The 12084-nt window shown below is 44.1% G+C and overlaps 1 protein-coding gene across 4 annotated transcripts in view; it reads right to left on the bottom strand.

Moving 5' to 3' along the window:
- The window catches only part of MYH10 (myosin heavy chain 10), a 98465-nt gene that overhangs the window by 77314 nt on the left and 9067 nt on the right, over positions 1-12084 (bottom strand). For all 4 annotated transcript variants that reach the window (XM_050319516.1, XM_050319518.1, XM_050319517.1 and 1 more), the window contains exon 3: positions 5339-5495. In XM_050319516.1, coding sequence (XP_050175473.1) covers positions 5339-5495 — 157 coding nt within the window. The remainder of the gene's footprint in view (positions 1-5338; positions 5496-12084) is intronic.

Raw genomic sequence — 12084 nt, 5'->3', positions numbered from 1 at the left:
ATAACCTAGTTCTAGAAATTAAGTTCTATTGAGTCTGTCCACTAAGAACTTCCACTGATGCCATTCACAGATGGCCAAGCAAGGTGCAGTCACTTAAATCATGACAATAACTCAGCCTCTGGAGCACCCAGGTTTAATGTCAAGAGACAGAACAGAAGAGCAAGGGGAAGGAGATGGAATATTGCAAAACAAGTTCAGCTGATAGAGGTGTTTCTCATTTTATTTCAAATTCAAAAATAATGAGGCAGGGGAGTGTTTCAGGTTTTTTCTACTTGGTTTCTTACTTCAAGAACCCTATTCCCTCCACCCAGTCACTACATGTTACAGTGCTGTTGTACAGAAGCCATTCCTGGTGTTAATGTTACTGCTACCTCAGTATTTATATTCCACACAGCCTGACTGGACAAAGTGAAAACCCAGAAGTCGGAGTGCAACAATAAAGAGACCTACAAAGCCTTCCCATGACATTTCCCAAGCAGCCAGTTCTGCTGAGATGGTTCTCCTGCACTTTGCAACCAGCTAAAAGGCCTTGGGGACCCCTTTTGGTAAGCCAAGATGTAATGAAAATACCAAGAATATTAATGGCATATAGATCAGGTTGCACATACTCCTCACACAGAGAATGTCAGCCATCACTCCCAGGCTTTTTAGATTCAGAGCAATTTTTTCCTCTTCCATTTGAAGATTTAAGAGGCCTTTAAAGAAAAGAGTTGTCATGTTTTAGTTTCGGTTCTTATTGTCCATACCTGGGGGGGTGGACATACCCCCAAGGGAGGGCTTAAATCAAGATTAACTACAAATATAGATCAATATGATGTGTTTGAGAGGGAAGTATTGCACCTGTAGGCAGTTCTGGCTCCTCCAACACCAAGTGCCTTACGCTGTTTCCGATAAACCTTCTCTGCAACAGGATTAAAGGCAGTCCCAAAATATCAGTGCTAATTTGGTGCTCATCAAGATGTCCTCAGGGAAACAGGATAAAAAGGAGAGACTAAGCATAATTATACAAGAGTCATATTGGCAGGCAAGTTGGTCTCTAGTAGCAAAAAGCCAACAAGTTTTCCCTCAATATTTCTTCCAAAGCACTTTCATATCAATGAATAAAGAGGCATCATGAAACAAAGCCACACTTCCTCCAGAAATACAGTGGGGAAGCTGGAGGGGAAGAGGGAAAAGTGAAAGTGAAGTATGGTAAAGGGAGACAAACATTTATTAGTGCTGCTTTTGCACAATCAAGTCTCCCTTGCTGGTAAAATACAGTCACAGCTGAGCTATCAGCCCTACAGAATTCCTTTCCTTTAAGAAAATCCCAATCCACGGCAAATTCTTACCGACAATCATTTTTTGCAGGACTGAAGAACACCAGCAAGTCTTGCAAATTGTATTACCAAACAGAATTAAGGTCAAGGGATTAGGACACCAATTCCTTATGACCATGTCAACTGTCCAGGAGCTGTGAGAAACTCAGCCTAGCAATGTTCTGTGGAGCCAGGGCCAGCCCTCCCCACTGCTGGGCTTGATCCCTGCCTGGGGCCAAGCAATCCATCCCCCCTGGAGCCTCTGGGATATGGGTACTCACTGCTCCAACATCTCCTTAGGGAAATGAAGGGAAAGCACAGGAGAAATCCACTAAACCACCTGTGAAGTCACACCCTCCCACCACAGCCCTTTGAAAAATAATTACACGGGGGAAGAGAGGGGAAATCCAGCCTGTAAAGCTGAACTGCAGGTTATTATCTGTGCGGTCAAGGCACTGGGTAATGACTCTTTTCCTGGAGAGAAATCCTGACTGGTATAACTAGAATGCAGCCTAAGTCGTGCTTGTTTTAAATAAGACCACGTTGAACCCAGCTTTTAATACAAGTCTTACAGAAAAGAGTGTTTCAGAACATGGAGTGTTTCCAGCAATGTTTAAGACAAGGAATAACTATTGAGATCAGTTGTTTCTGCTCACATAAAAAACCCTTTCTTTCATAATCTAAACAGAAATCTCCATTTTCTTGTTTAAACACAAATATTATGTTATTTGTTAGCAGAAACTGGAAGCTGAGCTGTGACCATCAGTGCTCTGAATTCAATGCATGAAATCATCAAGACACTGAGTGAAACTTTACTCACTGTGCCCGATTCCCTGCACAGAAAAATCGTCTTTTAAGGAATCTGGTTGCTCTGAGTCACAGCTCTGGTCCAGGTATCCTGTTAATCACTGTAAACAAAGCTCACAAACACCCAGAAAATGAGTAGTTTGTGATTAGCTGCAAGGAAAGTAAACATGATTATCCTGAAGAAAACACCACTGAACAAGCCAGGAAAATCCAGCCAACCACTTTCATTAATCTAAATTAGTGGCCAAAATATTTCTATAAGAGTAAGGTCATATTATCCAAAGGAATTGCATTCCTATGGTTTCAACTTCAGGTTTGAATCCTAATAATTAAACTTCAGATGTCCAGTACTGGAAACACAAGTCATCCATATCAAAAGCAGCCTATGAATATAATGTAACAGCAACACATGACTTGCAATAACACTGGAAAAACTCATCTCCCCCATTCCTCTCTTTACCATCCCATCTCTATCTCCCAAAGCAGCTACAAACACAGATAAGAGCTGTGGAACAGCTTTATAAATACGTGTTAGTAACTTATCAGCAAAAGCATTTTGATCGAGGACTGCGCTGCAAATAAATGATTGCAGAGATCTCTGATGACTCAATCTGAAGCCTTTTGATTAATCAGCTACTTCTTGGTATAGAGACCTATTTCTACCAGCCAAAAGTTTCTGATACACCTGTTTCATTAGGGACTGAATGCCTGGTAAAACATAAGGCACAATTAGAAGATTAAAGTCATTTTGTACATTGTGTTAGTTACTTGGCTGGCAGGGAAAACCCATCTCTGCTTACCATCAGCAGCTGACCTTGGGTTGCCATTGCTGATCAGAAAATCAGTGGAATAATGTGATGTGCTTAAGAGTAAATATTTAAAGCCATAATTACTTCAGGAAAAATTAGGAACCAGCATCTCAGAGGAGCTTTCATGGGACTGTTCCCAGTGGTGATTTGCAACGAAAGACACTGCATTTGTTTTTACAGGAGCAAGAATGTATTTCAAAAAGTGCCATCTACCAACACACAGAAATATGCACTGTTTGGCAGTTTATGGGCAACAAAATTCTTACCCTGTCACAGATACTACTGACCAGGTCACAAATCACATCAAAGCTGAGCCTATCAAAGGCATTTCATACATTCAAGATGCTCCCTGAAAAAAATTCTTCCATATATTTAAAAAACCTGCTGCTGTTAAGACGAGCATTCTCTGGTGCTCTAATGACCAGAAAACCTCAGTTGTTGTAATTGCAAGTTCTATTTATATGGAGATTTCAGTTCAGCTCCCTGAGGTGCCCAAGTGTCTCTCTCTGCATCAGGGCCCATCCAGAGGCTCTGGAAGCACAGAGGAACCTGCCTGGAGCAGGGTCAGGGCTCTCCACTCATCCCACCTGATACAAACACTCACCAGTCACCCTCACTATGACCCATTTACGCCTGTTCCAGAGTTTGAACTTATCCTTGCAATGCAACTGTGGAGACAAATCATCAGTGGGAATTCCAGTGGCTCCTGCAAACATTCCCTAAAATAAACAGGGAGTAGCTCCATACAGGTGAAGGGCACTAGAAACACAGATTTAGTTAAGCTTAAACAAGTTATTTCCTAATGAAAGAATCTCACTGCATGGGTTTCATCTATTCTTATTTCAGTCTACGCCTTCATTCTTTCAAATGAATTCAGACTATCAAGAATCAAGAAGAAAGCAAGCACAAAGATTTGATACAAAGTATAAACCTCCATGCATGAGTATGGAAAGAAAAGAGGACTGTAACCAAACATATACCACTATGACAATTTTTTTTTTAATTCCATTTTCCAAAAATAGCAACATCTGCCCATGTAGCAAGATCCCCAGAGACACAAATCAGTACCAGCAGTATGTGAGCAAATATAGAGAGCACCTGCAGTGTGGTAACTCCTGACATTGACTTACTTTTTTAGAGGACATTGGTCTCAAGAACTTCTCAAACATTCTTGAGATAATTTCAAGAGATACTGTGCTTCCAGAGAGGGAGGCCCTTATCCACAGACCACTTGAGACTGCTACAGTAAAATAATCTGAAGGTTTGCTCTATTCTTCCACGTGGAGTTGTTAATAGGGGTCCTCTGACCTGAGCTGTTAGAGCTGTTCTTGTCAAGATGTTGGAGTTTTTCTTTCACACATACACATGCAAACAGAGCCCCACATATCCACTGGGAAGCAGGACAGCTCTTGGTGGCCCCAATTTGCTGCCTGACCCTGCATCACCCCACTAGGATGGCCCAGCTCTCCTGGGGTGAAAGAGCACTCGGCAACCTGGAGTTTATTATTAAGCAGCCCCAGAGACAAAGCCACAACTGAAGAAAGAAAGACTTAGGTGAATTATTTAAAGACATAAACTGCCTTTAAAAAAGAAGATGAACATTTAAATGGCTGCTTAACCTGGTAGCAGAAACAGCTTTTTCTCAGTTTGTGTGAACTAGGTCAAACAGCTCTTACCTTCCTTCCAGTCCACCTACACCTACAGCAGAAAACAGACCTGCCTCTCTGCACACACTTTTCTACATACAACATGCTGGTGTTCCCACATCTGTAAGCAGGCCCCTAAAATGAATCAATGCTGGATAGTATGAGCTGTGTTTCCAAAACACTGTGTCAGAAGTGCAACCTTGCAAGTTCAACAGGTGTTTGTTTCAACAGATTTAGATCACGTCAGATTCAGTTTTCATGTTTGTCCAGCACAAAATTAAAGCCAAAATTTGAAGCATGAGTTCTCTATTAACTCACTCTCTATTTAACTATAGACATGACATATACCAGTTCGGAGAAAAAAAAAATCTCCTTCAAGGTTAAGCATTTCCTCGACCTCTGTTTGAACTCAAACACACCGTTGTTCCATTGTCACTTCAGATCGTCAGCTGCCAAAACAGCACTTCTATAGCTCTCCCTTTTCAATCACACTTCTTCACTCTTCCTTCACCCCAAGCCAGTGCACTCACATCTTTTGACATGAACCTTAACCCCTCTTTTTTTTAAGAACAAAGCATTTCAGCTACAGCTTCCGGAGCGAAGTCAGCGTCACTTTGTTGCCGTGCCCCAGTCACACAGAGACACTTCTCTCCCCGTCCCTTTAGGCACTAAAAAAATATCCTGATTGTGTTAAAAATTACTGTGTAGCTGGATAAGGGTTGTAGGATCGTCAAAGAGTTGCCAATTAAGTGTTAAGCACCCATTAGCTGGCCCTTACCTTGCAGCATGCACCTGTAGGCAGACTCGGAGATCGCGTAGATGTGCGGTGGCATCTCGTGGCGCTTCTTCCCTCTGTACATCTCAATAATGTTTTCCGAATAAATCGGGAGGTTCTTGTAAGGGTTTATAACTACACAGAACAGCCCTGAATAGGTCTGGGGGAAAAAAAAAAAACAAAACAAAACAAAACGTTTCTGTTAGTAAACAGTATTGAAATAGAGTCATAAAGAACAAAAAGATTTTTTAGCAGGTTCTGTAATATTTATCTGAAAACAAAATTGAGGTCCTTTTTGTAGAGCAACTCAAAGTGCATGCTATATTCAAATTATTGGTTTCTAGTTCTCTTAAAAAGCTCTTTAATTACCTGCATAAAAAGTAATTTAAAGATAATAAGCGTAGGTAAATTTGAGGAGGAGCATCTGATCTCTTTCCCACAGACATTTAAATCTCCCTCCCGTTTGCCAAGTTTCAGGGTTTATGGACACCTTTTGATGTTCAACTCCTTCAGTAAAACGTGCATTCCAGGGTATTTTCATGTTTGAAGGAATTGATAATCTCCATTGCTCTAGTAAATAATCTGAAAAGCCTATTTCAAACCACCACTGTTCCTGCTGTTATTTTCTCATATCTGTACATCCTTCCTGCTCATCAGCCCTTCTCAATCCCACGGCGGGGGGGGGGGGGGAGTCATTCCCTCCCCATCCCAGCCCAGCTGATGGACAGCCTGGCAGCTGGCACTGCAGACATTTCACACCCTGCCTTCAGAGCTGACACTCCACAAAGGTACCAGCACTCCCAGAATATCCAGGACAGCACAGGTTGTACACTGCTGATTCCATTGACTCTCACTGAGGCACTTTTTGAATCAGAACATGCCTCAGGTGCTCCAGAATTGAGTCCACACTGAAGAGATGCCCACAGGGCCACACTTCCCTGTGATCCAAGCATAAGAGCCTCCTCCAGAGTGGCTCCAGCTCTGCTCCACACGAGTTAGTTATAAGGCAGCTCTCACAGAAACATCCACGGCAGAAGAACTCACAGAGGCAGCCACGACACTCGGTTATGTGGGAGGGACAGACCAGCAGGGGCTGGCTCGGGATCAAAGGCTGAGCTCCCAGACAGACACCCCGCACACACCAGAGCTCACCCGGGGTGTTTCCCTAATCCAAGGCATCTGGATGGCTCTGCCTTTTCAGCAGCCACCAAAACCGAGGGCTCTAAAGAAAGCAAAATCTCTCCATTCACCGTTATCTCATCACGTGCTTTGGCAGCGTGTTCTTTCTGGCCAGTGCAACTCCCAGCTCAGGAACGTGGGCAAGACAGACCGGGTTTGACAGAAATAGGAGGTATCTCTCTAAATGTCAGGAAAACCACACTTCTTACCTTTGCAGGTTGAGAGAAGGAATGAAGCAGAAATCATTAACATCTCTTGAGAACCCAGAATGAGCAGATAACTCATGATTTTTATAATATTAGTCAATTTTAAACAGTATTTCTGCTACATTTGTATCATCACAGTAGCTGAAAGTTCTGATCTGCCTATTTTATTTATTTTTTTAAGAGTAAAAGATTTTAGTTGAAGGAAAAGGTGCCCTCTTCTTTCTGCACCTACAAAGGATTCTGGAAAGACAAACATAAGGTGATCTCTGAGCTGAGCCAGGAGCACCATCAGCAAAGAAAAAGAACTTGGGTTTATGCCAGATGTCCTGACATAGGGACATTTTATGTCCTTACAGGAAAATACTCCCTGTGCTTTGGGCAGATCTGCTGGATGACAAGCACTGCAGGGCCTTACCATCTAAATAAGGTATTTATTTCCCCAAGAGAAAGGAAACAGATGTTATCAGGTCAACTGATCCAAGCATAAGGAGCAACTTATCAGTCATTAACTCAACATAGGGGCTGTTGGCAAGTGAGCAGTTCCTTTCCACGGTCCTACCCATGTCCCTCTTGCCACCATCAGCACCTCTGTAGTAACTGAGCAAGCTGGATACAACTGCAGACAAATTTCAAAAAGAAAGGGTTGGTAATAATCAGTTCCCTGCCCCAACTTATTCATGGTCACTGGTGATATTGAAAGGGAGAGAGAAGGCAGGACAGTTATTTTAACAGCGTGGTACAACCAGCCAAGGAGCCAATTAACTGATGAGCACTGGACCTCCATCCCTGGCCAGCCAACCTCCCTGTGCTCAGCTGAGGTCACCCACACACATCTGTCATCACTGCTGGTGACACAGAGGCATCAAGAACCACCACAAGCCTGGTTTGCAGTCCAGCCTTCAAATAAGGACAACCAGGAAAAAGGCACAAGTCCACTGAGCCCAGCTCAGGATCACTGAGCAGCACCTCCACCGTGCTCCTGCAGCGCAGCCACACAGTTATTGGGGGAGATCTGTCCAGACAAAGGAATCCCCACACCCAGACTCCACTTCAGACCTGTCCCCACACAGCCCCTGACCAGTGGAGTGGCACCAACATGTGCAGAATCCAGCAGACACCTCTGGGATGATTCTGGGCTCCCATCCCACAGCACTCCTGAGCCCTGCTCTGGTTTTCACCCACTCAACTTCAAAAACTTCCAACTTACCTGTTCCTCATCTTACCAAGGACAGGAACTCCCAAACCAGTGGCTGGTTAATCTGCAAGGGTGGTGTTGAATAAACCAGCTATATTGCAGTCACTCTTTCAAAAGCCTCTGTTGCTCTGCAAATTCATCCAAAACTTTTACCACCTGTTTTGGCATTTTATGTTCCCAACAGAAAGCTGTTGTTTTATACCTAAAATCACTGCCCTTCCCCCAACACAAATAAACTCATCTGATAAGTAATTTAAAAAAAAAACAAACCTTAAGTGTTAGGCTAGAACAGCTGCTTGAAGATGATCCTTCTCTCTTCCCCCCACTTACTTTGGCATATTTTATTTCCCCAGTACAGATATAAAGTAAATGCTAATACTCAGCTACAAAAAGAATTAATAATTTGTAAAAATAAACTTAACAATCCTTCAGACCCCTATGGATGATCCCTAACCTGGGAGCCTTTCCAGACTCTCTCCTGAAGCAGGAATTGGATGGACCTGTGAATCCGGAATGACCAGAACAAGCAAAGCCCCAACCATTCCAACATAACTCTGCCAATCTAGAGACCAGCAAATGTCCTGGGCAAATAAAAAAGGTTAATTTAAGAGGCTCTATATTGAACAGGGCCAAATTAGACCTTATGAAGCACAAAATTCTCCATTTCACCAGTGTTGGGGTTCATTATTTGAAACTAAACCTAAAGGAGGGGCTTTTATACCAGACCATTCAGCCTGTGCCATGACACAGGTCTTCACACACAGCACCCTGAACTCCAACACCTTGATTCCTTTCACAGCTGCTACCCAGTTCATTCTCCCTGCAGAGTTAAAAAAAAAAAAAAATCACACTTTCTCCAAACCACCACCACACTGCACAGCCCTAATTTATTCAAAGGAAGATGGAACTGAGCTTTCCTCACACAGCTCCCACATTTCCTGACCGTCATCTATTGCAGAAAGCAAGGTCTGAACATATTGGTGGGCTGTGTTCATGGCTTGGTAGGCACAGAAACACAGAAGAGAAGGTTTTATTGAGCCAAATTTAACTGGGAGGGAGGTAAATGGCACAAAAATCTTATGGAGCTATTTTATAACTGCAAGTCTCACAGTACATCACCGTACCCAAGACAGCAGATTGGAGGCAAAGGCTTTTTGCATGCAAACTGAACACATGAAAAGTAGGCTGAGATTGTTTTACACCCCTCAAAAAGCTTCTTGGTGAGCAGTCATAAGGAAGAATTATCACAACTTGCACACGTGCTTAAATAAATGGACACCCTATTTGATGAATACTCTCCAGCAGCACATGGACTCTGATGGAACTGTCTGATGGGAATCAGAGCTGGGATCAGAACTCACAAGCTCCAGTAACCACCCAGTCTGGATGAAGAACCAGGCTTCATTTGTTTTTCAGCTGACATGGATATTAAGAATTGACAGGCAAGTAAAATGCTGATTCACCTTGAGCTCATGGGGTCAGCTGGGAACAAGCTGGTTGCTTGAAACACATTCCTGCTTTAGCCAGGAATGCAGGCAGGATCAACCAACAGCAACAGCACATGCTGGAATAACCTGAGATGAGCTCAGCTGCTCAGAGAGGGATGCTAAAACACCAGGGGTGTGGGTTTGATCCTCTCCTGGGCTGTTCACTTCAGAGCTGAACTCCAGGATCCCTGTGGGTCTGTGAATGCAAACTCCAGGCAAGGCTCCAGTAAAGGAGAGGTTTGCTACACGAGCTGTCCTTCAGGACACTAAGTGTGGAGTGTGAAGGTTTCCAGATGCTCCCAGCCTTTATCCAGTAGTTTATCACTGAGTAATATGGGTTTTGGTGAGCTGTCCCAGACTGCAGAGTTCAGGTTCCTGGCCTGGTCTGTTTGAAAACTCCATTTTATTCCCACAGTCTGAGAGTGGATTAAATGAACAACTGGCAAGCAGAGTGTGTGATTCCCAGGTGAAAGCAGGTGGGAGCTCAGGCTCTAAATCCAGACTGTGGGCTTTCATGGCCTGTCTTCCCTTCAAACCACACCACACCTTCCCTGTGCAGACACAGATGGAGGTGCTAAGGGAACCTGGGATGATTCCTTGGATTAACAGCTCAGCTCTGCAGTTCCTGCATCCAGGAACATGCTGTTAGGACTGTTAGCTTGGTTTATTCTGCCACAACATCAAAAGGCCTTTAAAGCACCACATTAGAAAGATGCAGGTAAAGTTTTGGAATTTGCAGCAATCAGTTTGCATCACCTGAGCACGCAGGCTCAACATTTATCTCCAGTTCTTCAGATATAAAAAGTGACAGATTTACTCTATCACCACATCAATAATTAAGCTGAAGTAAGTAAACATCTCCACATCTCTTATTATTACCTGAAATAGAAACCAGCAGTTTCCAGCCTAGCAAGCAATACGTGTTTTAAGCAGTATCCCGTAACTACTGGAGTAGAGCACATTCTGCAGATTGATAAATTGCCTCACCGTAGCATTTTCTTGCCTGGTTTCCCTTCCTGAGGTTACAGACTCCCATTCCACACTGCAGGACCTCCTGAGTTCTCTGAGCTGGACATGGTTTTCCCACGAAGAACCTTTTCTCCCTAAAGTTATCCAATCTTAAATTCAAGCCTTAAAGAAGGGCAGGCAGCTCTTGAGTCTCAGGGAGGAGGAAGGTGAGGTTGTGCCCTGGGGTGGGACATGTTCTCTGCCCCTGCCCAGCTCCAACCCAGCTGGCCCTCAGGGCAGGGGCAGCCCCCAAACACCACCCCCAGTCTCCCTGGCCAGGGCACAGCCAAGATAAGAACCTAGAAAATAACCCAGACATCTCTGTACAAGCCCAAACTGCTGGATTAAAACAGAAAAAACCAACCACAACAAACAACAGTACCCACAAAGTTGGAATCCAGGGTAAGGAATCCCCTGTGGAACCTCAGGTCAGAGAGGCTGGGGAACAAGAGCCACTGTTACTCAGGAAAACTGAGGAAGAGAGTGAGAAAGGGAAGGAGCACAACACAGACATCAGCTATTCATGACAAAGCTCAGCCCACGCTGGGGATGACTTGTCTGTGGATATTCTCCACAGCTGGAGCTGAACAGAGGCTCACCAGTGCTGCACTGCCACACTGACAGCTGCCAGGAGATGTGTTTGGAGGGAGAAAACCCCACACTGGATCAGCAGTGCAGGTTCTACCCTGCCCAGTGAGCTCTCCCAGACAGGCTCAGGGTCACAGCCACTCAGACAGAACGGCCTCGGCCACAGCAACTGCTCAGAGCTAGAACATGATCTGAGGTTGCACCAGGGCCAGAGGAGTATTAATATCCTTCCACAGGGCTCCTGTACAGCTGCATGTTGGAGCTTGACTGCTCTACAGACAGCTTTGCACAGGCTGCCATGAGTTCTGGTGCAGGCACACAGCACAGAGCATTCCACTGAGCGCTTCAGCAGGAGGCCAGAACCCAAACTGTTGCTCCTTCTCAGGATGTTAAGCTACCTGTTTTTACAGAAACTGAATATTTGACAAGAACATGCACTTTTTCATAGCTCTGCTTGCCTCAGGGCAAGGAGGGAATTGACTGATTTCCCTTCAGTCCCTCAGACACTCCTAACAAACTGAAACCCTGCAAAGAGCTCCCTCAACTTAATCACATTTATGAGTCTTCCAAAAATCAGGAGTCAATATGAAAACAAGCTCTTGTGTCAAAGCAACACCTCCAGTGTGAAGCCCAGCATTTCTTCTGCCACATGCTGGGTATTAGATCCCAGTGACTGCTTTGTGGTAAGGAAAAGATGAAATCAAGCAACAAACTCTTATTTCTTGAAGTTTTCTTTCAATACCAATCTTTGACACTCCGTAACGTGAAACATTCCCAACTGGACCAGCAGGAAAATTAAAGCAATTAGAACACAGAAGCTTATATAATGCCACAGATTGTTCTAGGTTACACCCTGGCCTCACAGGAGGCAGCAGCTTAAGAGAAGGAACAGCTTATAGACAGCCCCTCAAGTGCAGTGTTACCAGAGCTCCCACCCACAGCAGGCTCTGGAACTGGGGACTGGGGCATATTTCTCATTCTTTCCCTCTTCTGCTCCAGTAAAATGGAAAGTACATTAAAAAAAATGAAAGAAAAGGACTGCAGGCCAATTACAGAGGTAACACTTGCAATTATCAGAAAAATACC

The sequence above is a fragment of the Myiozetetes cayanensis genome, unplaced genomic scaffold (assembly GCF_022539395.1).
Source record: "Myiozetetes cayanensis isolate MyiCay16 unplaced genomic scaffold, myiCay2020 scf22, whole genome shotgun sequence".
Lineage (NCBI taxonomy): Eukaryota > Metazoa > Chordata > Aves > Passeriformes > Tyrannidae > Myiozetetes > Myiozetetes cayanensis.
The sequence above is the reverse complement of the archived record's forward strand: the minus strand, read 5'-3'. Positions and strand labels throughout refer to the sequence as shown.